Raw genomic sequence first — 25,568 nt, 5'->3', positions numbered from 1 at the left:
CAGGTTTAGGAGATATTTACAGTACCTACATGTAAGCCTTATTATAGGTTACCTGTAGGGAAAAGTGGTCTGTAAGGGTTTACAACCACTTTAAATCGGAGTTTCACCCAAAAGTGGAACGTCCGCTCATTGTACTCCCCCCACCCCAATGCCACATTTGGCAAATTTCGGGGGGGATGGTATCCTGTCCCTACTTCCGGGAGCCTCAGCCGCGGGTATTGACGTCACCGCCCCCCTCCTTCTTCGGCCGCCGGGCCAGTAGGAGAGAGGAGCGGAGCCTCGTGCATGCGCAGTAGGGTTCCTGTCTTGAAGCCGAAATGCTACCCTGCTGGGTTCCCTTACTCGCAATGGAGGCAGCAGCACTCAACGTCTGATGGAAACATCAGCTGCGGTGCCGACATCGCTGGACTCCAGGACAAGTAAGTGTCCTATTATTAAAAGTCAGCAGCTGCAGTATGTGTAGCTGCTGGCTTTTCATTTTTGCAGCGGGGGGCGGACCTCCGCTTTAAGGTTGAGGGAAAGTTGCCACATGTATGGCCAGCTATAGGAAGTATTGACATTAGGGAATCCGTTTTTTCTAGCTGGGCAGAAGGAGGTCAGAAAGGGAAAAGCTCAGTGCCACCCTGATCCAATGAAGGTAGGGGCACTTTATGTTATGAGTGTTTAAGCTGTGGAATGCCCTACAGTATGAAGCGTAATGGTAAAATCAATAATGAAATATAAAAACAGACTAGATGCTGGGAACTGTTCTGACATTCATCAGGGAAGGAATGATTTTTTTTTTCTCACATATAGGACAGAATTAAAAAGAGTCTCCAATAAAATAAGATCTAAAAGGGGTCACACTGCAGGTTTTGTCTTCACTTTTTCAAAATTTCAGAGGTTATGTGAGGCTGAACTTGGCAGACCTGCATGTTTTTCAATCTGGTAACTATAATGACAAGGCTTTCAAAGCTGTTACATCTGTGTTTTAGGGATTGTTTACATGGGTGGCCAGGTGGGAGGTAAAAGCAGGCAGTTGAGCTTGCAGTTTTACCACCTGGTTATTGGCCTTCTAAAGAAGGGTATGCAGCTGCTATGGTTGTACACATGCTGTAGCCAAAGTGTATTGATATACAGCTGTGGCGATATATTAAAATCGCATGCCAAACCCAACCCAACCCGTTTAACCACTTCCGGACAGCCGCACGCCGATATACGTCCTAACTTTGAAGAGGAATATTGTTGTTATGGCAGCAGCTAGCTGCCATAAGCCCGGTATACTCTATTTCAGCCGGCGGTCTTGTTTCCGATAAGAGTGGTCTCTGCAGTGGATTCGATTTTTTTTTTTTTGCATTCTAGTGTAAATATGTGATCTAAGGTCTTTTTGACCCCAGAACTCACATTTAAGAGGTCCTGTCATGCTTTTTTTCTATTACAGGGGATGTTTACATTCCTTGTAATAGGAAAACAAGTGACACATTTTTTTTTTTTTTATAAAAGAACAGTGTAAAAATAAAAAATAAAAGGTAAATTAAATGAGAAAATGTACACATACGTGAGTAGCGCCCAGGGATGGACTGGCCATCGGGACTACCAGGAGTTTCACGGTGGGCCGATGGCTCAGTGGGCTGGTTTAAGAGGCCGCCTTTTGCATCGGAGGTCCGCGGCGATCTACCCGTCAATCACCAACAGCTGGCGCCTGATGGGTAGATAGAGATTTAGCCAGCATGCATAGTAGCGCAGGAAGCGTGTGATAGGTTCTTTCTCATGTGACGCAGCGCTGCTCCCCAGGCGGCCCCCCCTCTCTTCTCGTCCATCCCCATTTGCTTGTGACATCATCTGGGATGGACGAGAACAGAGGAGGGGCCGCCAGGGAGCAGCATGACATGAGAGAGAACTTTTTGCAGATGCTTCCCATGCTACTCTGCATGCTGGCTAGTAAACAATGTGCCCCATGTGCCAATATGTGCCCCGACGTGCCATGTGCCCTGATGTGCCCCGTGCTATGATGTGCTATGTGCCCCGATGTGCTATGTGCCCTGACGTGCCCCATGCCCTGATGTGCCTTGTGCCCCGATGTCCTGTGCCCTGAGTCCCGATGTGCCCTGTACCCTGATGTGTTGTGCCCTGATGTGCCCTGTACGCTGATGTGCTGGGCTCTGTACCCTGATGTGCTGTGCCCTGATGTGTTGGGCTTTTCCCTGATGTGCTGTACCCTGATGTGTTGTGCCCTGATGTGCTGGGCTCTGTACCCTAATGTGCCTTGTGCCCTGATGTGCTGGGCTCTGTACCCTAATGTGCTTTGTGCCCTGATGTGCTGGACTCTGTACCCTAATGTGCCTTGTGCCCTGATGTGCTGGGCTCTGTACCCTAATGTGCTTTGTGCCCTGATGTGCTGGGCTCTGTACCCTGATGTGCTGTGCCCTGATGTACTGTGACCTAATGTCCTGTACCCTGATGTGCCCCGATGTGCTATGTGCCCCGTGCCCTGATGTGCTATGTGCCCCATGCCCTGGTGTGCCTTGTGCCCCGATGTCCTGTGCCCTGATGTGCTCTGTACGCTGATGTGCTGTGCCCTGATGTGTTGGGTTTTTCCCTGATGTGCTGTACCCTGATGTGTTGTGCCCTGATGTGCTGGGCTCTGTACCCTAATGTGCCTTGTGCCCTGATGTGCTGGGCTCTGTACCCTAATGTGCCTTGTGCCCTGATGTGCTGGGCTCTGTACCCTAATGTGCCTTGTGCCCTGATGTGCTGGGCTCTGTACCCTGATGTGCTGTGTCCTGATGTGATATACCCTGATATGCTGTACCCTGATGTGATGTGCCCTGTACGCTGATGTGTTGGGCTCTGTACCCTGATGTGCTGTACCCTGATGTGCTGTGCCCTGATGTGCCCTGTTCCCTGATGTGCCCTGTACCCTGATGTGTTGTGCCCTGGGCCTGTCTGGATGAAGTCCAGGGCCACATTTTTGTCCCAGTCCAGCCCTGGTAGCGCCCGCTTATGAAAACAGTGTTCAAACCACACATGTGAGGTATCGCCACGATCAGTAGAGCGAGAGCAATAATTCTAGCCCTAGACCTCCTCTGTAACTCAAAACATGCAACCTGTAGAATTTTTTAAATGTCGCCTATAGAGATTTTTAAGGGTAAAAGTTTGTCGCCATTCCACGAGCGGGCGCAATTTTGAAGCGTGACATGTTGCTGCTCCATTGGAAGATTTCCCATCTATTACTTTTCTGGGGGCAATCCCTCTTCACTCTGTCCAAAATGTAAAATAAAAGTTTTGCCTTTAGTTATACTTTAACCACTTCAGCCCCGGAAAGGTTTTACCCCCTTAATGACCAGGCCATGTTTTGCGATACGGCACTGCATTATTTTAACTAACAATTGCGCGGTTGTTCTATGTTGTACCCAAATAAAATTGACGCCTTTTTTTCCCACAAATAGAGCTTTCTTTTGGTGGTATTTGGTTTTTATTTTATGCGCTATACACAAAAAAAGACCGACAATTTTGAAAAAAAAAAAACATTATTTTTTACTTTCTTCTATAAAACACGTCCAATAAATTTTTTTTTAAAAAATCAAATTTTTTCATCAGTTTAGGTCAATATATATTCTGCTACATATTTTTGGTAAAAAAAAATCCCAGTAAGTGTATATTGATTGGTTTGCACAAAAGTTATAGCGTCTGAAAACAATGGGATATATTTATGGAATTTTTATTTATTTATTTTTTACTAGTAATGGCAGCGATGAGCAACTTATAGCGGAACTGCGACATTGTGGCGGATAAATCGGACACCTGACACTTTTGGGGGACCAGTGACACTAATACAATGATCAGTGCTAAAAAAAAATGCACTGTCCTAATGACACTGGCAGGAAAGGGGTTAACATCAGGGGCAATCAAAGGGTTAAATGTGTTCCTAGGGAGTGCTAACTGTGTGGGGGATGGTTGTACTGTGGGAAGGCAGAGATCCCTTGTTGGTTTCATTGGAAGGAATAGTGCCTCGTTGTTGGTATCATTGGAAGGAATAGTGCCTCGTTGTTGGTATCATTGGAAGGAATATTGCCCCTTTGTTGGTATCTTTGGAAGGAATCGTGCCCCGATGTTAGTATCATTGGTTGGAAAAGTGCTCCATTATTGGTATAATTGGAAGGAATAGTGCTCTGTTGTTGGTATCATTGGAAGCAATAGTGCCCCGTTGTTAGTATCATTGGGAGGAATAGTGCTCTGTTGTTGGTATCATTGCGAGGATTAGTGCACCATTGTTGTTATCATTGGAAGGAATAGTGCACCATTGTTGTTATCATTGGAAGGAATAGTGCACCATTGTTGTTATCATTGGAAGGAATAGTGCACCAACATTGGAAGGCATTGTGCCCCATCATTGGTATCATTGGAAGGAATAGTGCTCCGTTGTTGGTATCATTGAGAGGAATAGTGCCCCATTGTTGGTATCATTGGAAGCAATAGTGCACCATCATTGGAAGAAATTGTACCCCGTCGTTGGTATCATTGGAAGGAATAGTGCTCCGTTGTTGGTATCATTGGAAGGAATACTGCTCCATCATTGGAAGGAATTGTGCGCCGTCGTTGGTATCATCGGAAGGAATAGTGCTCCGTTGTTGATATCATTGGGAGGAATAGTGCTCCGTTGTTGGTAACATTGAGAGGAATAGTGCCCCTTCATTGGAAGGAATTGTGCCCCGTCGTTGGTATCATTGAGAGGAATAGTGCCCCATTGTTGGCGTCAGTTGGCAGAATAGTGTCTCATATCAGTGGAAGAATAGTGCCCTAAGGGCGAGATAAAGGCAAGCAAAGAGTCACATCCAGCCCCTGGGCTGCAGTTTGGAGACCCCTGGTTTAGATTTATGAAAAACATAATATGAGGTCAAACTTATACACTTTCAATGTTTGGCCAGCTTAAAGATCCCGCGGTAACCCAGTGTTGTGTTGTAGGTGTTTGAATGTATTGCAACTGTATTTTCCTGTACATGTACATCACTTGTATTGTCAAAATGTTTAACATAGAAACATAGTAATTTTTGATATACAGTTCTTTAGCAAATTATCATTCAAGTATTTCAACTTGAAGTAAATTCTGTTCAGCCATTTTTATGATTCAAATATACCAGCAAGAAAGCCATGTCAGCTACTGCACTTCCTGTGTCTACCCTGCAGGCGAGCAATACAGCCTAATCTGCTGTTGTTTTTTTTTTTTCTATTAAAATAACAAACATGTCATACTTACCTGCTCTGTGCAGTGGTTATAACACAGAGCAGCCCTGATCCTCCTCTTCTGGAGCTCCTGGCCCCTCCCTCCTGTTGAGTGCCCCCACAGAAATTAGCTTGCTATGGGGGCCCCCCGAGCTGAGCTGCAGCTTCATGTATCCATTGAGACACAAAGCTGCAGTTCGGCCCCGCCCCCTCACTCTCCTGATTGGCTGAGTTTGATTGACAGTAGCGGAAGCCAATGGCACTGCTGCTGTGTCTCAGCCAATCAGGAGAGAGTGTCCCAGACTGCTGAGGCACTCGTGGACATCACTGGATAGAGATGGGCCTCAGGTAAGTAGTAGAGGGACTGAGGGCAGCTGCAGCATACAGAATGCTTTTTATCTTCATGCAATAGAATGCATGAATATAAAAAACCTTCTAAATTTACAACCCCTTTTAGCCTCATTTCACACTGATGCGGTGCAGGATTTGCAGCGATTCCTGTGGATTTCCCACACCGCATCACAATCGCACTCCATTAATGCAAACCACTGCAGGTGTCAATGTTAAGTCGACACCCCAAAAACAGGTTTAACCACTTCAGCCCTGGAAGGATTTACCCCCTAAGGACCAGGCCATTTTTTTACGGTACTGTGTTGCTTTAACTGACAATTGCGCTGTTGTGCAACGTTGTAACACAAACAATTTATATCCTTTTTTCCCCACAAATAGAGCTTTCTTTTGGTGGTATTTGATCACCTCTGCAGTATTTATTTTTTTTAATAAACAAAAAAAGGCTGACAATTTTGAAAAAGAAAACAATATTTTTTGCTATAATAAATATCCAAAAAAATAAATAAAAAACAAAACAAAATTTCTTTATCAGTTTAAGCCAATATGTATTCTTCTACATATTTTTGGTAAAAAAAAAAAAAAAAAAAAAAAAAAAATCGCAATAAGCGTATATTGTTTGGTCTGCGCAAAAGCTATAGCGTCTACAAAATAGGGGATATAGGTATGGCATTTTTATTATTATTATTTTTTTTTTTTACTAGTAATGATCAGTGATTTTAAGCGTGACTGTGACATTGCAGCAGACAGATCTGACACTTTTTTGGGACCATTGACATTTATACAGCGATCAGTACTATAAATAGCCACTGATTATTGTATAAATGTCACTGGCAGGGAAGGGGTTAACACTGGGGGGCGATCAAGGGGTTAAGTGTTCCCTAGGGAGGTGTTTCTAACTGTGGGGGGATGGGACTGACAGGGAGAAGAGAGATCGCTGTTCCTGATCACTGGGAACAGCAGATCTTGCTCTACTTCCCTGACAAAACGGGGGATCTGTCTGTTTACATTGACAGATCCCCATTCTGGCTCTCTGAGGAGCGATCGCGGGTGGACATTGCGGCCGCCAGCCACGTGCATCAGCTCTGGCGTCGCGCCCCCTATAGCTCTTAAAGCTTTTATAGCTCAGCCGTGCCAACCTGCATCAGTATAATGACAGCGGCTGCTTGGCAAGCAGTTAAAAAGCAGTGGGACTGGCTGAAATCGCATCGAATTTTTCCAGTGCGGCAAAAAATGTGCATGCACCTTTTTTGTGTGGGTGCAAAGCAATTTGACCATACAAAACAAATGGGCTCAAATTGCACTGCAAAGAATCGCATGCGATTTGGACATGAATGCGGTGCAATTCCCGTCCGAATCACTTGCGGTTTACTGCACCACATCAGTATAAGCCAGCATTAAAGCACCGTTAATACATTAGAGAATATGAATCAACAACAGGTTGAATTTTGAATACTTTATTTCCAGTTACATACATGTTGTATTCCTGCGCTGGCAGGGAGCATGCGTGATTTAGCGATATGGCTGTTTTGGCGCGCATCCTTCCTGCGACTTCCACTGCCAGCTGCAAAACACACAATGCCTCTCAAACACACTTTGCTCGTCAAATCAATGCCTGTCCACACCATAGTTTACAAAGGAAGTTATGTGTGAAGAGAAGCATTTATTAAAACAAATCTGTCACAAGGCCTTGGCATCATCTCCAGTGTACAGTAATGGTCCGCTTTTGTCATTGCAATAAGATATAGATACACAAATTCACATACAAATATATATACAAGTCATTTTACAGGTCATGGTGCACTAAATATATCACAGATTGTTCTACTATATATATATATACTTAATGCACCATGCCATAAGATAATACAGTATAGAGCAATCTGTTATGTATATTAAATGCACCATGACCTGTAAATATATAACAGATTGCTCCGTTACATTACATAATCTAATATACAATATCTGAAGCTCATGGGCATATTACACTGTTATGTCACAAGATGGATCTGTGGCTTTTGAAATATGTTATTCATCAGTTTTTTCTGCAAGGCAAGGACTTATTTTGGATATATTTATTAGACAAAATTACCTCCTGCAGAGAGACAATTGGTATAGGCCTATAGGGGGTCCATCATAGGACATTTTTTTCATGGATCTCTGTTCCTACCTTCCTCATTTGCCCCAGTCAAAGCCATGTCCTCCTCATTACAAGCTTTAAGGTGAACCTAGGCTTTGCCTATGTAGGGCAAAGCAACAAGTTCACTTTTAATTCCACCCCCAGGTTGCCCTATACTTCCCAGTGTAAAATCCAAGTTAATCCTGTTTGGAGTTTTCGCAAGACTGAGGACCATCTTCCCACCCCATGTGATGGCACTGTTAGTTTGAGCAGCCAGTCACCAGCCCTGTCATATGAATGAATGTCCCATACCCAAGGGTACCAGGAATTTCTCCTTCCGCAGTGGCAAAAGGAATGCTGTGGGCGAGAAGTGAAGGCAATTATAGGCTGGTGTTGGGAGGGTCAAGACTTATGCCGCGTACACACGAACGGAAATTCGGCTAGCAAAAGACCGATGAGAGCTTTTGGTCGGAAAATGAGACTGTGTGTATGCTCCATCGGACTTTTGCTGGCCAAATTCCAGCCAGCAGTAGACTGAGAGCATGTTCTCAATTTTTCAGTTGGAAAAAGTTCCGATCGGAAATTCTGATCGTCTGTAGCAATTCCGACGCGCAAAATTTCGACGCATGCTCGGAAGCATTGAATTTCATTTTCTCGGCTCGTCGTAGTGTTGTACCTCACTGCGTTCTTGACAATCAAAAGTTCAGCGAACTTTCATGTGACCGTGTGTATGCAAGCCAAGCTTGAGCGGAATTCCGTCGGAAAAACCATCCAAGATTTTTCCGACGGAAATTCCGCTCGTGTGTACTCGGCATTAAAGGAGAAGTACAGCCAAAGCTGTGGATCACGGGAGTGCAGTTCGTTCTGCACTCCTGTGACCAATTTTCAGCAGACAACTCGCTGTCGGCTGACGTCACAGGCCAGTCCGGGCTGGGGAAAGATTGCGACCATATGGTCGGCATCCACCCAGATGCCTGGCCCGGCACCCAGCTCAGCCTCTAAGCGAGCTGCTGAGAGCCTGAGCCAGCCACTCCCGCCCCTCCACAGCTCAGTGCTACAGTGAGGGGGGACAGAGCAGAAAGCCAGTGACTGGCAGTCACGAGCTCCCTGCTGACACAGCACTGAGAACCGAGCGATCAGCAGTCTTTGATCGCTCAGTTCTCAGTTTTAGAGCCGGTGGGGACTGACTGATGATGCATCCATCTAGGTAAGTATGATTTAAAAAAAAACAAAAACATAAGAACCCCAAACTTTTCTTTTAAAGTGAACCTGTTGCTTTGACCTGAATTTTCAATAGTGATCTATACATATCCTGGAATGAGAGATCCATTTTTATCATCAACATCACACATATGCATGCTTACACATACAGTATATGCACAAACTAGCGGCAAAAAAAACTGTAATCCTATTGTTTAGCTTGTCTTGGGATTCATACACTTCTGCCACTATAAACCAGAAGAGTGAGCTCTGTTACAATTAGATTACTTATGGTAACATGCTGACTGGACAATGAAGGAGCAGCAGTCCACTGATCAGGTCAACTCTGTGGTCTCCCCTCTTCTTAGCATATTTTCTTTTGTTGAACAACAATTACAGATGCTGTTTGGCTGTCAGGGGCAACACTTTTTCTAGGTTATACCTTAGCTGCACTATGTACATTTTTTCTTGTGCATGGATGTCTGATAAACAAGGTCTGCTGCAGACACACACAGACTTAAACTGGCCATACATTATACAATTTTCTTATTGACTTTCCTTTAGATTTACCTTCAGATATGTAGTGCAAGGGCCTGCCTGATTGCATGCAAATTGAAAATGTTTAGGTTTGACCTCATATTATATGGTTTTGTTAAATCAAAAGGAAAAATGTACAAGAAAATTATATAGTGTATGGCCAGCCTTATTCAGAGCAAAAAGTCATGTTGTGCAATGTGTATTAACTCACTGTACCTGCATTTTACAGCTACTGGTTAGAGAAGATTGCTCTTTATTAAAGTGAACCTGCTCTCAAGAAAATCAGATGGCTATTCATGTATCCTCTAATAGCAGCATACCTCTGTTGTCTTGTAAAATGCAGCAGAGGTTTGGTACACCCTCTCCTTCCTAAATCTTCCCATTATGCTAAGCACAAGTAAATCACACTGTCCTGCAGGGGACCCTTAACACATGATAAGCAGCATAGACATTTTGGGAAGACTTAAGTCAGTCATAGACGGATCAAAATGTTTCTGGTTCAGCAGGAATTGTCCAAATTTCGATCCATCTATAGGCAGGCTGGTTTTACTGAAGTCAATCGATGTCAGAATACAATAGCACAGCGGGAGGGATTCCCCCCATCAACACTATGTTGATGGGGAAATCGAGAGATTTTCTTTCCTTTAATTCATTGTTGAAGGAATGAAAATTGCATGGGTGAAGTACCTAACTTCTACAAGTTTAATTTTACTGCAGCAGCATGTTTGGGGAAGGTCCCTGGTGAGGTCAAACGTTAGTTAGCTAGATAAGCAATACAAATTTTAGGAAATCGATCACTAAGCAGAAGCCTCACAAGGAAGCTGAGATTTTCCAACTTCTAGGACATATATAAGTTTCAAGGCAGATAGACGGTGAGCTTCTTACCACGGTTCACAAATGAATCAAACTCAGGAGTAACCACTCACCTAGATTCCACCTGCACAATAAAACTAAGCCCTGATGAAGAGAGATTTGTGCATACCCCCTTGTTATGTTGGCTGTCAACTTTTGAAAGACGCTCCTATTGTGAGAAATAAAGATTTTTCATCTGGACCAGCCCCTAATGCTTGGCGTTCTCCTCCTTTCACTCCATACATATGGTTTTCAGGCAGTAAAGCTTAAAGTGACAGAATTATGGGGCTGTCAATGCTGACCTCCTTCTAAACATGCTAGTTGCATGGCTGTATCTGACAAATACTGTTAAGTCCTGATTCACACCTATGCAGGTTGCAGTTTGCATATTGCAGGTGCATTTTTTCAATACATGCTTTTCATCCATTGAAGTCTATGGAACCAAAAACCAGAAAAAGAAAGTCCCTGGCCCTTTCCATAAAATGCACAAATGTGAACGACAGCCATAGGAAACGATGTTAAATGGACTGTAGTGTGTTTCTGCAAAACTGAAAATGCACTAAAAAATGCATAGGTGCGAACCAGGCCTTAATCACAAACCCAGAACAGTCACACTGCATACAATGTGTTCCCCATCTTTATTTGTTTTGGTTCAGTGACATAATTGAAGCCAAAGCATTAGGGTGAGACCCAGGGAACTAGCATTCTCATTATTCTCTTCATGACATACTCTATATACCCTTTAACCCATTTCTTCTCATAAAAGAGTTTAAAATATATTAAGTGCCACATCCCTATAACAATATAAACCTAAAAGACGTTGTGAAGATGGGACTTTTAGGCACAACATTTTACATAAAATGCAAATTTTTATTACAAGTATAACATAAAAAAAAGTGGCATTTGCTATATAATTTTTTTTATTACAAAATACCATAAAAGTTTAAATGACTTTAACATCATGATATATCCTTTCCAAAGGTACCGATTTTCTATGGCCCAACACGTTTCCTGGACATAGTCTACTTCTTCAGGAGCCGTTCGTATCTTTGTGTACAGAAAATAATCGAAAAGAAATAACCTAATTAATACATTCATTGTCTATATCATCCCATTGTATACCCCGGGTCTCTCCCCTCACTTAGACAGTCTATCTGGGATGGTCACTTATGGGTATACAATGGAATGATATAGACCAACCTTTTTCAACCAGGGTGTCTTCAGATTTCTTCAGGGGAAAAAGAGGAAAAAGGGCAAAAAGCCTAAAAATTGTCCCAAAATTGTTTACAAGCCAGCGGGTGGGTCAAGCCTGCCTTTTAGTTACACAAAGCCACAGGTTTTCATTGTGCACCATTAAAACCTTCCAGGCGCCAGCGTCCTAACAACCAATGATGTCATCAGATAATAAGGAGGACATCAAATACCTGCACAGCATCCTTGTTTACCCCTCCTCCTGCCCCTATCTGTTAGCACTGGGGTCACATTAGCTGAGAGATGGAGGGAAACTGAGGGAGAAGAGAAACAATGGAGTACTAGTAAGTACCAGTTTGCAAAGGTGTATTTGCTTTGGGAGAATAAGTAACCTGTAAAATTGGGTATCACATGTGTGGATGTTGTGGTGTTATGTAAAACTGTTGGTATCGTTTTTCACATTTTAGAATGGGGTTCCTCCAGATTTTGCCTTCACCAAATAAAGGTTGAGAAACACTGATATAGACAATGAATGAATGTATTCTGTATTTCATTTAGATTATTCTCTGTACACAAAGATACTGACAGCTTCTGAAGAAGTGAACTATGTCCAGGAAATATGTTGGGCCATAGAAAATCAGTACCTTTAGAAAAGATATATCATGATATTAGTCATTTTCAATTTTTGGGGTTTTTATGGTATTTGTGAAAAGTGAAAATGTATATATATGTTGTATGTGTAATAAAAATTTCAATTTTTGTAAAATGTTGTGCCTCAAAAGTCCCATCTTCACAACATCTCTCAGGTTTCTATTCCCTCTCATGATGAAGATGGAAGTAGCTTCAAGCCCAGGAGTCAGAGAAGAATGGCTTCTGCCTGAGGCTTTTCACACAGGTAAACTGCATTGTGACATATTTTATGAACGATATGGCAGTTCTGCATTAAATAAGCCCAATCAGAAAGCTCTAGGAAGGATAGACAGTGCAATTACATAAGATTTGAAGGCTGTCTGCCCAGAGGTTCTGGATATTTTGGACACACAGCAAAAGATCATGTAAAAAGACCAGCAAAAACACATTTTTGAAGGGCAGCCAAAAGCAGAAAAAAAACGAACAAAAAAACACAACTAAAAGAATAAAGAAACATCAGGAACAATTTCTCCCAATATATATATATATATGTATATCTCTTCAGTATTCAGATGAGATCTGTGCAAATTCTTCTGTACATTGTAACCTGAAGTAGTGCGCCATGACCACCCTCACCGTACAAAAAGAAAATCCTTTTTAGGACGACTAACTTTAAAATGGGGACACAAAAAACATGAGGAATGCATGAGCACAGAGGGTGGATTCAAACTAAAACTGGGGGGAAATGTGCCATTAACAGGTAAACTGAATGGAGCTGGATAGAAGAGTTCACTATTAGAGATGGTTTGAACAGTGCTGGAGTCCAGACTTCAGCTTGCCAAGCCAGTGGTGGGGCTCTCATGTGCGGCGGTGACACATTCCTTGCTGAGGCGAACAATCTCCTGGGAAAGGGCCTCCAGATCCTGTATGGGAGACACAAGTTACTTTATTATTCCACTGAAAGAAATTCCATCCCTAGTGCTTTTACTCCCCTGTATCCCCTAAAAGGGCCTAATCTAAAACCCTAAAAACTTACCAAACCCTACAGGAAGAGTTTTTTCCTCACAAAACATACCTTTCTCCAATACCTACAACACACTCTACAAACACAATCATATATGGCAAAATTAAAAGTATCCCTTCACCACTGCTTTCTCAGATGGGTCCATGGAAGAAACCCTCATACACATACTTTGGAGATGCTCAAAATTGTTCAGATACTGGGAATCCATTTTCCAAACTCTGAACATGAACACTCCAAATTAATAAAAATTCTACATCTGCATAATATTCTGAACATGTTCTACTCAACACAATTACCATTAGACCCATGCATAGCCATACTAAGTATCCTCCGCGAATCTCTTGTTCCTGAATCCTTGCAACTACCAATCACAAGATTACTTTTCTTAGCACGAAAACGGACTGCGAAAAAATGGGTCTCCCCTGCCCCTCCCACATTCTGTTAATGGAAAGCCTCCATCAATACCATTTTGGAAAGGGAAAAGCTTACGTATCAGCACAGAGGGTTCCCTCCAAAAGTTTACAAGCTCTGGGCACAATGGCTAGATTCCCCTATGCTTGCCCTCTTGATAGACTAAAATAGACTATTGTGATGAATGAGTCAGTCAGGGGGACACTCTTTATTAACTCTAGACTCAAAAACCCCAACAAAAAACACCTATACAATAAAAAGCTAGTCTATACCTTGATGATATAGCCAAATTAATAAAAATGCTACATATGCATAATATGCTGAAGACTAGGTTGTTCAGAAATGGTTAGATAACATTACAGATCATTTCTGTAACATGTTAATGTTACCTTATTTATGGGTACCAAGACTGAAAGTCTTACTGAAATGTTGTGTATCTGTTTATCATATTAGGGTGACCACGAACAATGTAGAGTTTGAACGGTTTTACATTCCCTCCTGGTTACCAAATGAAAGAAGGGAAAGAGGATGAATAAATAATTTTGTTTTATATTTTTTTTCTCCCCTGCAATACTTGTTCTTTTAATGATCCTACAGACCAGAATCTCTTTTCCTTTTGAAATGTATGTAGTGTTTTGATGAAAGCTACAGTATCTACAATAAATAAGAGAAATTATTCCCGCGCTATCTGTTATGGAAGAGGCTAAGGGTGGAAAAGCCGCATACACCGATAAGGTGAACACCTGACCTTTTAGATAAATGTATATGAGTAGGTGGTGCTGCGCTGATCCTTAGTGTAAAAACAGGTGAACATAAGATAATAAATAATAATAATCAATGCGCTAGGTAGGAAAGTGGTGAAATGGCGTAAACGTGGGGGATAATGTGTATTAAAAAATGTTCATTTAAAAGTTCAATATCTTCAATAGTGCATAAAGAATGACATAAATATACTCAAATAAAATAACACTTCAATTGCCTAAAAATAAAATCCACATAATTACAATATAATAACGTGATACTATCAAAGCACCAGTGACTAGCTCTAAATTTAAAAAAGAATAGGGTGCATAATAAACGTACATTTATACTTGGACCAGCGAAATGTACAGTGCGGACAAAAGGTGCTATGTGCAACTCAAAATTGGAGGAATAGTGACTGGCTGTTTCTATATAAAGTGCATATTGTGCATGTTGACATCAAATAATGAATAAAGGTGAAAGGTATTAAAAAAAAAAAAAAAAAAAAAACCTTTTAAATATAATGTGACAGTAACGTGCTAACATGCACACGTTGCAATTCAAGTGCTAAAAAACGCATTCATATGATGCTCAAGAACAATCCTTGTGTATGGTTGTGACAGCAACATCCTGGCATGCACACGTTGCAGTTAGAGTGCTGGGGTGAATCACATCAGAGCTGTTAAGGGCGTCCGCCTATGGGTTCCAGCGCGTCCCTCTCTATCATCAGGGGTGATGAAGTCACGTGGTGTGACGTCACGCGTAGGGACGAGACAGGCTGCAAACACAGACAGAGGCATACGAGCTCGCTGCTCGTTGGATTGTTATTATTGCTTCTCAATCTTTATGTGAGTACCTGCATTTTTACAATAAAGAGTATTACGTTTTAAACTGGATTACACTATTGGGTTTCTCTTCTGTTGATTACCCCCTATGATTACAACCCCCCTGCATTACACCTGAGGGAACTCCAACCCAGGATCCAGGATAGAGAGGGACGCGCTGGAACCCATAGGCGGACGCCCTTAACAGCTCTTTTGTTACCTGCTTTTGCCCCATTACCTGAAGGTAAGGGGCTATTACCCACCAAAGTGTCTAGCACACGAAGAAAAAATTAGATGTGATTCACCCCAGCACTCTAACTGCAACGTGTGCATGCCAGGACGTTGCTGTCACAACCATACACAAGGATTGTTCTTGAGCATCATATGAATGCGTTTTTTAGCACTTGAATTGCAACGTGTGCATGTTAGCACGTTACTGTCACATTATATTTAAAAGGTTTTTTTTTTTTTTTTTTTTTTTTAATACCTTTCACCTTTATTCATTATTTGATGTCAACATGCACAATATGCACTTTATATAGAAACAGCCAGTCACTATTCCTCCAATTTTGAGTTGCACATAGCACCTTTTGTCCGCACTGTACATTTCGCTGGTCCAAGTATAAATGTACGTTTATTATGCACCCTATTCTTTTTTAAATTTAGAGCTAGTCACTGGTGCTTTGATAGTATCACGTTATTATATTGTAATTATGTGGATTTTATTTTTAGGCAATTGAAGTGTTATTTTATTTGAGTATATTTATGTCATTCTTTATGCACTATTGAAGATATTGAACTTTTAAATGAACATTTTTTAATACACATTATCCCCCACGTTTACACCATTTCACCACTTTCCTACCTAGCGCATTGATTATTATTATTTATTATCTTATGTTCACCTGTTTTTACACTAAGGATCAGCGCAGCACCACCTACTCATATACAGTATCTACAAATTGAACTTTTTGTTCAAATAAGGAATATCTGATTACAAAAAAGGCCAAATCCAGCAACCGAGGAAAAGCAAAAGAAAGAGAGACGCCTCTAGGTGTAGACTTAAAACAATTTATTCATAAAAACTTGTTTCAATCACACTCACATTTGGGAAGTCATCAAAAGGCATGTGAATGTGAAATATCCATCATAGGAAGTACCATCAGGTCAGTCATGAGGCTCCTGTCAGCTAGCTAGACGCTCTGCCTGGAGAGGCACCGCTAGGATGTTATGCCAGTCGCGGTGACAAAGGGAACCAGAACGAGGCTCGGAGCGCAGGTGAATAGCGGGCGAGGAGAGATGACGTCACTGGTAAGCGACGCGTTTCCTGGGCGTATAGGCTGCGGTGACGTGACAGCCGCGCTCCTTCATCAAGCTGTGGATGGATAGAACTAAGGGCCATAAGAATCAAATTAGTTCTATCCATCCACAGCTTGATGAAGGGGCGCGGCTGTCACGTCACCACAGCCCGTACGCCCAGAAAACGCACCGCTTACCAGTAACGTCATCTCTCCTCGCCCGCTATCCACCTGCGCTCCGAGCCTCGTTCTGGTTCCCGTTGTCACCGTGGCCGGCATAACATCATAGCGGTGCCTCTCCACACGCAGGCAGAGCGTCTAGCTAGCTGACAGGAGCCTCATGACTGACCTGATGGTACTTCCTATGATGGATATTTCACATGTGAGTGTGATTGATACAAGTTTTTATGAATAAATTGTTTTAAGTCTACACTTAGAGGCGTCTCTCTTTCTTTTGCTTTTCCTCAGGATTTGAGAACCTGGTTTCAGTTCCCGGTGAAGGCAGCCCTACATGTGGACTCATTGTCCTGGTTTTTGGACCTTTGGACTTCTTTTCCTGCATACACATGACTTTGATATAATACAACCCCTGGCAAAAATGATGGAATCACCAGTCCCTGAGGATGTTCCTTCAGTTGTTTATTGTTGTAGAAAAAAAGCAGATCACAGACATGGCCAAAAACTAAAGGCATTTCAAATGGCAACTTTCTGGCTTTAAGAAACACCAAAAGAAATCAAGAAAAATAAGATAATTGTGGTGGCCAGTAACAGTTAGATTTATAGAACAAGCACAGGGAATAAATTATGGAATCACTCAACTCTGAGGAAAAAATTATGGAATCATGAAAAACAAAATAACACTCCAACACATCACTAGTACTTTGTTGCACCACCTCTGGCTTCTATAACTGCTTGCAGTCTCTGAGGCATTGATTTAATGAGTGATAAACAGTACTCTTCAACAATCTGGCTCCAGCCTTCTCTGATTGCTGTTGCCAAATCATCTTTGCAGGTTGGAGCCTTGTCATGGACCATTTTCTTTAACTTCCACCACAGATTCTCAATTGGATTGAGATCCGGACTGTTTGCAGGCCATGACATTGACCTTATGTGTCTTTCTTCAAGGAATTTTTTCACAGTTTTTGCTCTATGGCAAAATGCATTATTATTTTGATAAATGATTTCATCATCCCCAAACATCCTTTCAATAGATGGGATAAGAAAAGTGTCCAAAATTTCAAAGTAAACCTGTGCATTTATTGAAGATTTAATGACAGCCATCTCCCCAGTGCCTTTACCTGACATGCAGCCCCATATCATAATTGACTGTGGAAATTTGCATGTTTTCTTCAGACAGTCGTCTGCATAAATCTCATTGGAATGGCACCAAACAAAAGTTCCAGCATCATCACCTTGCCCAATGCAGATTCGAGATTCATCACTGAATATGACTTTCATCCAATCATCCACAGTCCACGATTGCCTTTCCTTAGCCCATTGTAACCTTGTTTTTTTTGTGTTTAGGTGTTAGAGATGGCTTTCTTTTAGCTTTTATGTATGTAAATCCCATTTCCTTTAGGCGGTTTCTTACAGTTCGGTCACAGATGTTGACTCCAGTTTCCTCCCATTTGTTCCTCATTTGTTTTGTTGTACATTTTCTGTTTTCAAAGCATATTTCTTTAAGTTTTCTGTATTGACGCTTTGATGTCTTCCTTGGTCTACCAGTATGCTTGCCTTTAACCACCTTCCCATGTTGTTTGTATTTGGTCTATGTTTTAGACACAGCCGACTGTGAACAACCAACATCTTGTGCAACACTGCGTGATGATTTACTCTCTTTAAGGAGTTTGATAATCCTCTCCTTTTTTTCAATTGACATCTCTGGTGTTGGAGCCATGTTTCATGTCAGTCCACTTGTTGCAACAGCTCTACAAGGTGTGATCACTGCTTTTTACCTACATACTAACAAGCAGATTTAATCTGATGCAGGTGTTAGTGTTTGTAATGAAAATTTACAGGGTGATTCCATAATTTTTTCCTCAGAATTGAGTGATTCCATAATTTATTACCTGTGCTTGTTCTATAAATCTGTTAGGCTCGGTTCACACATGGGCGGCACGACTTGCAGGTCGCCTCAGCGAGGCGACCTGCAAACGACTGCCGGGGCGACTTGCGAGACGACTTCTGCATAGAAGTCTATGCAAGTCGCCCCAAGTCGCCCCCAAAGTAATACAGGAACCTTTTTCTAAGTCGGAGCGACTTGCGTCGCTCCGATTAGAACGGTTCCATAGCACAGAACGGGAGGCGACTTGTCAGGCGACTAGGTCGCCTGACAAGTCGCCCCAGTGTGAACCGAGCCTTACTGGCCACTACAATTATTTTTTTTGATTTCTTTTAGTGTTTCTTAAAGCAAGAAAGTTGCCATTTGAAATGCCTTTAGTTTTTGGCCATGTCTGTGATCTGCTTTTTTTCTACAACAATAAACAACTGAAGGAACATCCTCAGGGACTGGTGATTCCATCATTTTTGCCAGGAGTTGTATATATATCCACCACTGTGGCTCTTTTTATGTATTTGCTTTTATATGTTTTTATACTCCCTAAGTTTTAAATGCTTTTTATTAGAGATACATTTGGTCTCTCTTTTCATTCATATATACCAGTTCTGGGGGTTAGGGTTTTTTTCTACTGCCTTTTTCCAGTTTATTGCGCCTACACTTGCATATTACAAATCCAGCAACCGTAAGCATTTTATTGATTTGCAGACAGCCAACATATTCATTATTGTTTTTACAAAGAACAATGATTTATTTGCATCAGTCCAGTCTACCAGTGAGAATACAAACAAAAATGATCCCACCACAGTTATTTAGATACACATTGTGTTATTTTGGGGTGGAGGCCAGTTCACCTACCAGTATGTTTTAGTGAATATAGTGCAGTGCTAATAAAATACTGTATGGTGACTAAATATACAATGAACAGCAAAAAAAAAAAAAAATTTTTCAAAATTACGGCCGGCCATGCATGGTTTGAATCTCGGCCGGCTCAACAGGAACTGGGCGAGATACCAACCATTAATAGGCAGGCTAAATGTACCAAGTTGATCAATCGATCAACTTGGGCACAACCAGCCTGCCGGATTCTTTCTCCATCATTCACCAACAGCAGGACAAGGACTTAGTAATGGGCCTCTCAGATACAGAAGGTCGAATGCACTCAGGATAGAAAGATCCAGGGCAGATGATTACCCAACCACATGCAACATAAATATCTATTTGGCAGAATGATCATCTGATCACATTTGCACAGGTTCAAAGACCAGGAAAAGACAAGAGAAACATTAACATTCTACATCTATTTATATAATTAGAGCTTATTGCAACCACGCTCAGATAAGTCAATGCAGATATGGGAGTAAATGCCCACAAACACACGGTGAACATACAAGGTTTATGCATTTCCTGGTGGGAGTCTGCACACCATTGCTGCAAGACTAGGCCTAACCACTGAGCCATTATGTTGCTAAAAGCCTGTGTATCAGCATGGATATGTAAACAATCAGTCCACCCACAACAGACATTTCAGGCACGGGTGGCGGCTGATGGGTGAAGCTGGCTCCCCTAACTTTTTACATCTATTGGGGGATTCTAGCTATAAGATCACCCAGTTGAAGTTCATGCCTGCCCAGAGTCTCATTTCTCCTGCATGCATTTTCAGTAATGAAACACAATGGCAGGGTGAAAACACTTTTGATTGGCTATGGCATGCAGATAGATCAGAAAATTCAGATATTAGGATAGTTTTGCCACTGGTGTCCCCCAAGAGAACCAAAAGTGTGATCCTATTTAAGGATGCACCTAGTAGGTATGGTCTGCAGGACTTCAGTTTAAGTAGGCTTGCACTGAGAGAATACAGATGCCGCCATTTATGACCTCCACTTTAGAAAATGCTAGTTGCCTGGCTTTTCGATATCAGCCCTCTCAGCATTGCTTTCCACTCTGCATGTTTTTTTTTTTCAAGTGAGTGACTCTAAAAGTAAAAGACAGACAGGAAATTAGTATTTTATAAGGTGGTCAGCAATGGCAGCCTGCATTAACATCTCTGTACAGGTTTCCTTTAAGCTCACAGACAGCATACATAGAAGTTCCATTGAGAAGCACCAGGCTTACAGTGGCCGTTTGCTACCTGTTGCTGATGTTCGTACGGTCATATTTTTCTCATCCACAAGCTTGTTTTAAGGTTGTGCAAATTATACCATGAAAAACAGCAACATCACATTTTCAAGCTGTAAAATATTAAATGAATACAAAGAAGAATATTACATTTGCAGGGATTTGTTTAATATCATCTTCTCCTGGCCATTATGTTCTCTAAAAAGCATTAAGTAATAGCAATAATGACTGCACTGTAGCCTAATATGGGTGTTTCTTTCATCTAAATGTTATATAAATGGACACCATCACATAAGCACAGCAAATGTTCTCTCTCATTCACATTTTCCTTAGAGATGAGATTTTGAAAATTAGGTCAAAACTTAAAGCGGAATCCCTACTATGATTTTGCACAATGAAAAAAGCAGCAAAACTCAGTAGTACTCAGTAATACATACTTACAGTGCCTTGAAAAAGTATTCACACCCCTGAAATTTTCCACATTTTATCATGTTAGAAACAAAAAGGTAAATGTTATTTTGGGGAATTTATGTGATAGACCGACGCAAAGTGGCACATAATTGTGAAGTAGAAGGAAAATGATAAATGGTTTTCAATTTTTTTTTTTACAAATAAATATGTGAAAAGTGTGGCATACATTTGTATTCAGCCCCCCTGAGTTAATACTTTGTAGAACCACCTTTCTCTGTAATTATAGGTGCAAATCTTTTTGGGGATGTCTCTACCAGCTTTGCACATCTAGAGAGTGAAATTTTTGCCTAGTCTTCTTTGCAAAATAGCTCAAGCTCTGTCAGACTGGATGGAGAACATCTGAACAGCAATTTTTGAATCTTGCCACAGATTCTAAATTGGATTTAGGTCTGGACCTTGACTGGACTATTCTAACACATGAATATGCTTGGATCTAAACCAGTGGTTCTCAACCCTTTCCTCAAGTACCCCCAACAGGCCATGTTTGCAGGTTTTCCTTTATCTTGCACAGGTGCTTTAACTGGTTGCAGCCTGCCCACCATCAAATGACTGCGGGGCGGTGCGGCTCTCATTCTGGGATGGTGTCCCATATGACGGCATCCCAGAACGGTCGCTCTCGCGCGCAGCGTGGCGGCCGCGCCATGTTGCTAGCACATGGCGCGACCCAAATCTATGTAAAGAGCCGCATCCGCGGCTCTTTAACCATGTGATCGGCTGTGTCCAATCACAGACGGTCACATGTAAACGAGGAAGTGCCGGTAATCGGCGCTCCTTGCCTCACACTGACAGAGTGAGTGGCGAGGAGAGCCGATCAGCGGCATCTCCACGTAAGGGGACATGTAGGAATGTAATCAGGGCACTGATCATCAGTGCCCTGATTACAGTATAGTAAAACAGTGTTGCCATACAGTGCCCACCAATGCCAGCAATCAGTGCCCACAAGTGCCACCAATCAGTGCCCATTAGCGATGCCAGTCAGTGCTGGCAATCAGTGCCGCCTACCAGTGCTGCCCATTAATGCCCATCACTGCTGTCGATCAATGCCCATCAGTGTCGCCCATAAGTACCGCCTATCCATGCTGCCTATCAGTGCCCACCAGTGCCGTCTATTAGCGCCCATCAGTGCCACCTAACAGTGCCCATCAGTGCCACCTAACAGTGCCACCTAACAGTGCCACCTATCAGTGCCCATAAGTACGGAATATTAGTGCCGCCTCATCAGTGCCACCTCATCAATGCCCACCAGTTCAGCCTATCAGTGCCCATCAGTACCGCCTCATCAGCGCACATCAGTGAAGGAGAAAAATTACTTGATTACAAAATTTACTGACAGAAAAAAAAGTAAAAAACTTTTTTTGGACAAAATTTTTGGTCTTTTTTTTTGTAAAAAATAAAAAACCCAGCAGTGATTAAATACCACCAAAAGAAAGCTCTATTTGTGTGAAGAAAATGATAAAAAATTTGTTTGGGTACAGTGTAGCACGACCGCGCAATTGTCATTCAAAGAGTGACAGCGCTGAAAGCTGAAAAATGGCTTGGGCAGGAAGGGGGTGTAAGTGCCTGGTAGGCACGTGGTTAAATCAGAGTTAATGGCTTGGTATTTTGGACAGCTGTTTTATTTAAGAGAAATTCCCAAAACATGGCATGTTGGGGGTACTTGAGGACAGGGTTGAGAACCACTGATCTAAAACCATTCCATTGTAGCTCTGGCTGTACGTTTAGGGTCATGGTCCTGCTGGAAGGTGAACCTCCACCCCAGTCTCAAGTCTTTTGCAGTCTCTAACAGGTTTTCTTCTAAGATTGCCCTGTATTTGGCTCCTTCCATCAACTCTGACCAGCTTTCCTGTCCCTGCTGACGAAGAGCAACCCCACAACATGATTCTGCCACCACCATGTTTCACATTGGGGATGGTGTGTTCAGGGTGATGTGCAGTGCTCGTTTTCCGCTAGGGGTGCACCGAATGGGTTTTTTGGTGCTGAAACCGATACCGAAAATGAAAAATACACTAGGCTGAAAACCGAAACCGATACTGAAAATGACTCTTTTTAAAAAAATATTTTTACACAGGAGATGGTCAGAGACTGGGGATATGGTACAGGAGAATGTCAGAGACTGGGGACACGGAACAGGAGATTGTCAGAGACTGAGGATATGGTACAGGAGATGGTCAGAGACTGGGGACATAGTACTGGAGATGGTCAGAGACTGCAGACATAGTACTGGAGATGGTCAGAGACTGCAGAGTTGGTACAGGAGATGGTCAGAGACTGCAGTTCCTGGACGTTAGTAGATAATGGCTGATCAACCCTCTCACCTGACACAGCAATACCCCCCCAGGACAAACCACCCCCATCCATTAGTACAGACCCCCCCAGGACAAACCACCCCCCCTCCATTAGTACAGACCCCTCTCCATTAGTACAGACCCCCCCCAGGACAAACCACCCCCCTTCATTAGTACAGACCCCCCAGGACAAACCAACCCCCCTCCATTAGTACAGACCTCCCCAGGACAAACCAACCCCCCTCCATTAGTACAGACCCCCCAGGACAAACCAGTCCCCCTCCATTAGTACAGACCCCCCCAGGACAAACCCCCCTCCATTAGTACAGACCCCCCCAGGACAAACCCCCCCTCCATTAGTACAGACCCCCCTACGACAAACCAACCCCCCTACATTAGTACAGAACCCCCCAGGACAACCCCCCCTCCATTAGTACAGAACCCCCAGGACAAACCAATCCCCCTCCATTAGTACAGACCCCCCCAGGACAAACCCCCACTTCATTAGTACAGACCCCCCCAGGACAAACCAATCCCCCTCCATTAGTACAGACCCCCCCAGGACAAACCAATCCCCCTCCATTAGTACAGACCCCCCCAGGACAAACCAATCCCCCTCCATTAGTACAGACCCCCCCAGGACAAACCCCCCCCCTCCATTATGGTACATAAAAACAGATGGGAGAACAGGTGGAGAACAGATTGCAGCAGGCAGGAGTTAAGACAGAGAGGAGGAGAACACATGTCACTGCAGGCACGGACCGCCCCCTCAGCGACATCACTGAGCGGCTAGTCTCTCTCCACACAGACAGCCGCTCCGATCTCCGGCTGCTTTGCTCTCCTCCTCTGACAGGAGGAGGGAGGGGGGACAGGCTTGGGAAACACAGCAGCGGCGACGACCAGCGGGGAGAGCCGCCTCTCGACATGGACAAGGAGAGGAGGATGGAGGGGAGCACTCTGTCGCTTTAGCGTTCCCACCTCTGTGGCGCCCAGGTGAACTGCACCCGCCTAGGATTGGCCCTGATAACACCCCAGTAATGGGTGGCACCAGAGGCGGGGGCCCCCGCCTAAGCCCCGCTCCATTTTCGGCGCCATTATGGGCGTGGTTTCTCTTTCGGCAAATTGCCGAAAAGTCCATTTTTTGCCGATATGTTTCGGCGGCCAAAATTTCAGTGCATCCCTATTTTCCGCCACACATAGCATTTTGCTTTTAGGCCAAAAATTTCAAATTTGGTCTTACTGAGACCAGAGCACCTTCTTCCACATGCTTGCTGTGTCCCCCACATGGCTTCACGCAAACTGCAAACAGGACTTCTTATAGCTTTCTTTTAACAATGGCTTTCTTCTTGCCACTCTCCAATAAAGGCCAGATTTGTGGAGTGCACGACTAATAGTTGTCCTGTGGACAGATTCTACTACCTGAGCTGTGGATCTCTGCAGCTCCTCCAGAGTTACCATGGGCCTCTAGGCTACTTCTCTGATTAATGCTCTCCTTGCCCGGCCTGTCAGTATAGGTGGATGGCCATGTCTTCGTAGGTTTGCAGTTGTGCCATACTCTTTCCATTTTCAGATGATGGATTGAACAGTGCTCCGTGAGCTGTTCAAAGCTTTTTTCTTTTATAACCTAACCCTGCTTGAAACTTCTCCACAACTTTATCCCTGACCTATCTGGTGTGTTCCTTGGCCTTCGTGACGCTGTTTATTCACTAAGGTTCTCTAACAAATCTCTGAGGGCTTCACAGAACAGCTGTATTCTTACTGAGATTAAATTACACACAGGTGGACTCTATTTACCAATTAGGTGACTTCTGAAGGCAATTGGGTTCCACTAGATTTTAGTTATGGTTATCAGAGTAAAGGGGGCTAAATACAAATGCACCCCACACGGTTCACATATTTATTTCTAAAAAAAAAAAAAAGAAAACTATTTATCATTCTCCTTCCACTTCACAATTATGTGCCACTTTGTGTTGGTCTATCACATAAAAATCCCAATAAAATACAATTACATTTTTGGTTGTAACACGACAAAATGTGGAAAATACTTTTTCAAGGCACTGAAAGTAAATAAGTTAAAATGATATATAAATGTAAAAATATGTTTGAAAGTTTTGTTTAAAGTAGCACCTAAAGCCTTTTCTATATATTTGAGGATTAAAGTGAGAAAGATAATCAGTTTAACGTAAGTAAACTTATTGGTGTGTTTTATCTTTTTAAAGGAGTTCTGTAGCTTACAATCTCATTTTAGAACATCAGCATTG

The 25,568-nt window shown here is 42.7% G+C and overlaps 1 protein-coding gene across 2 annotated transcripts in view; it reads right to left on the bottom strand.

Moving 5' to 3' along the window:
* Window positions 1-6,991: 6,991 nt before the first annotated feature.
* GRIPAP1 (GRIP1 associated protein 1) overlaps window positions 6,992-25,568 on the bottom strand; it is a 195,825-nt gene continuing 177,248 nt past the window's right edge. For both annotated transcript variants that reach the window (XM_073599789.1, XM_073599790.1), the window contains one exon: window positions 6,992-13,002. In XM_073599789.1, coding sequence (XP_073455890.1) covers window positions 12,910-13,002 — 93 coding nt within the window. In that variant the 3' untranslated portion in view covers window positions 6,992-12,909. The remainder of the gene's footprint in view (window positions 13,003-25,568) is intronic.

This window comes from Aquarana catesbeiana, linkage group LG09, assembly GCF_042186555.1.
Source record: "Aquarana catesbeiana isolate 2022-GZ linkage group LG09, ASM4218655v1, whole genome shotgun sequence".
NCBI classification, from domain to species: Eukaryota; Metazoa; Chordata; class Amphibia; order Anura; family Ranidae; genus Aquarana; species Aquarana catesbeiana.
Note: the sequence above shows the minus strand (reverse complement) of the source record. Positions and strands in the feature narration are given on the sequence as shown.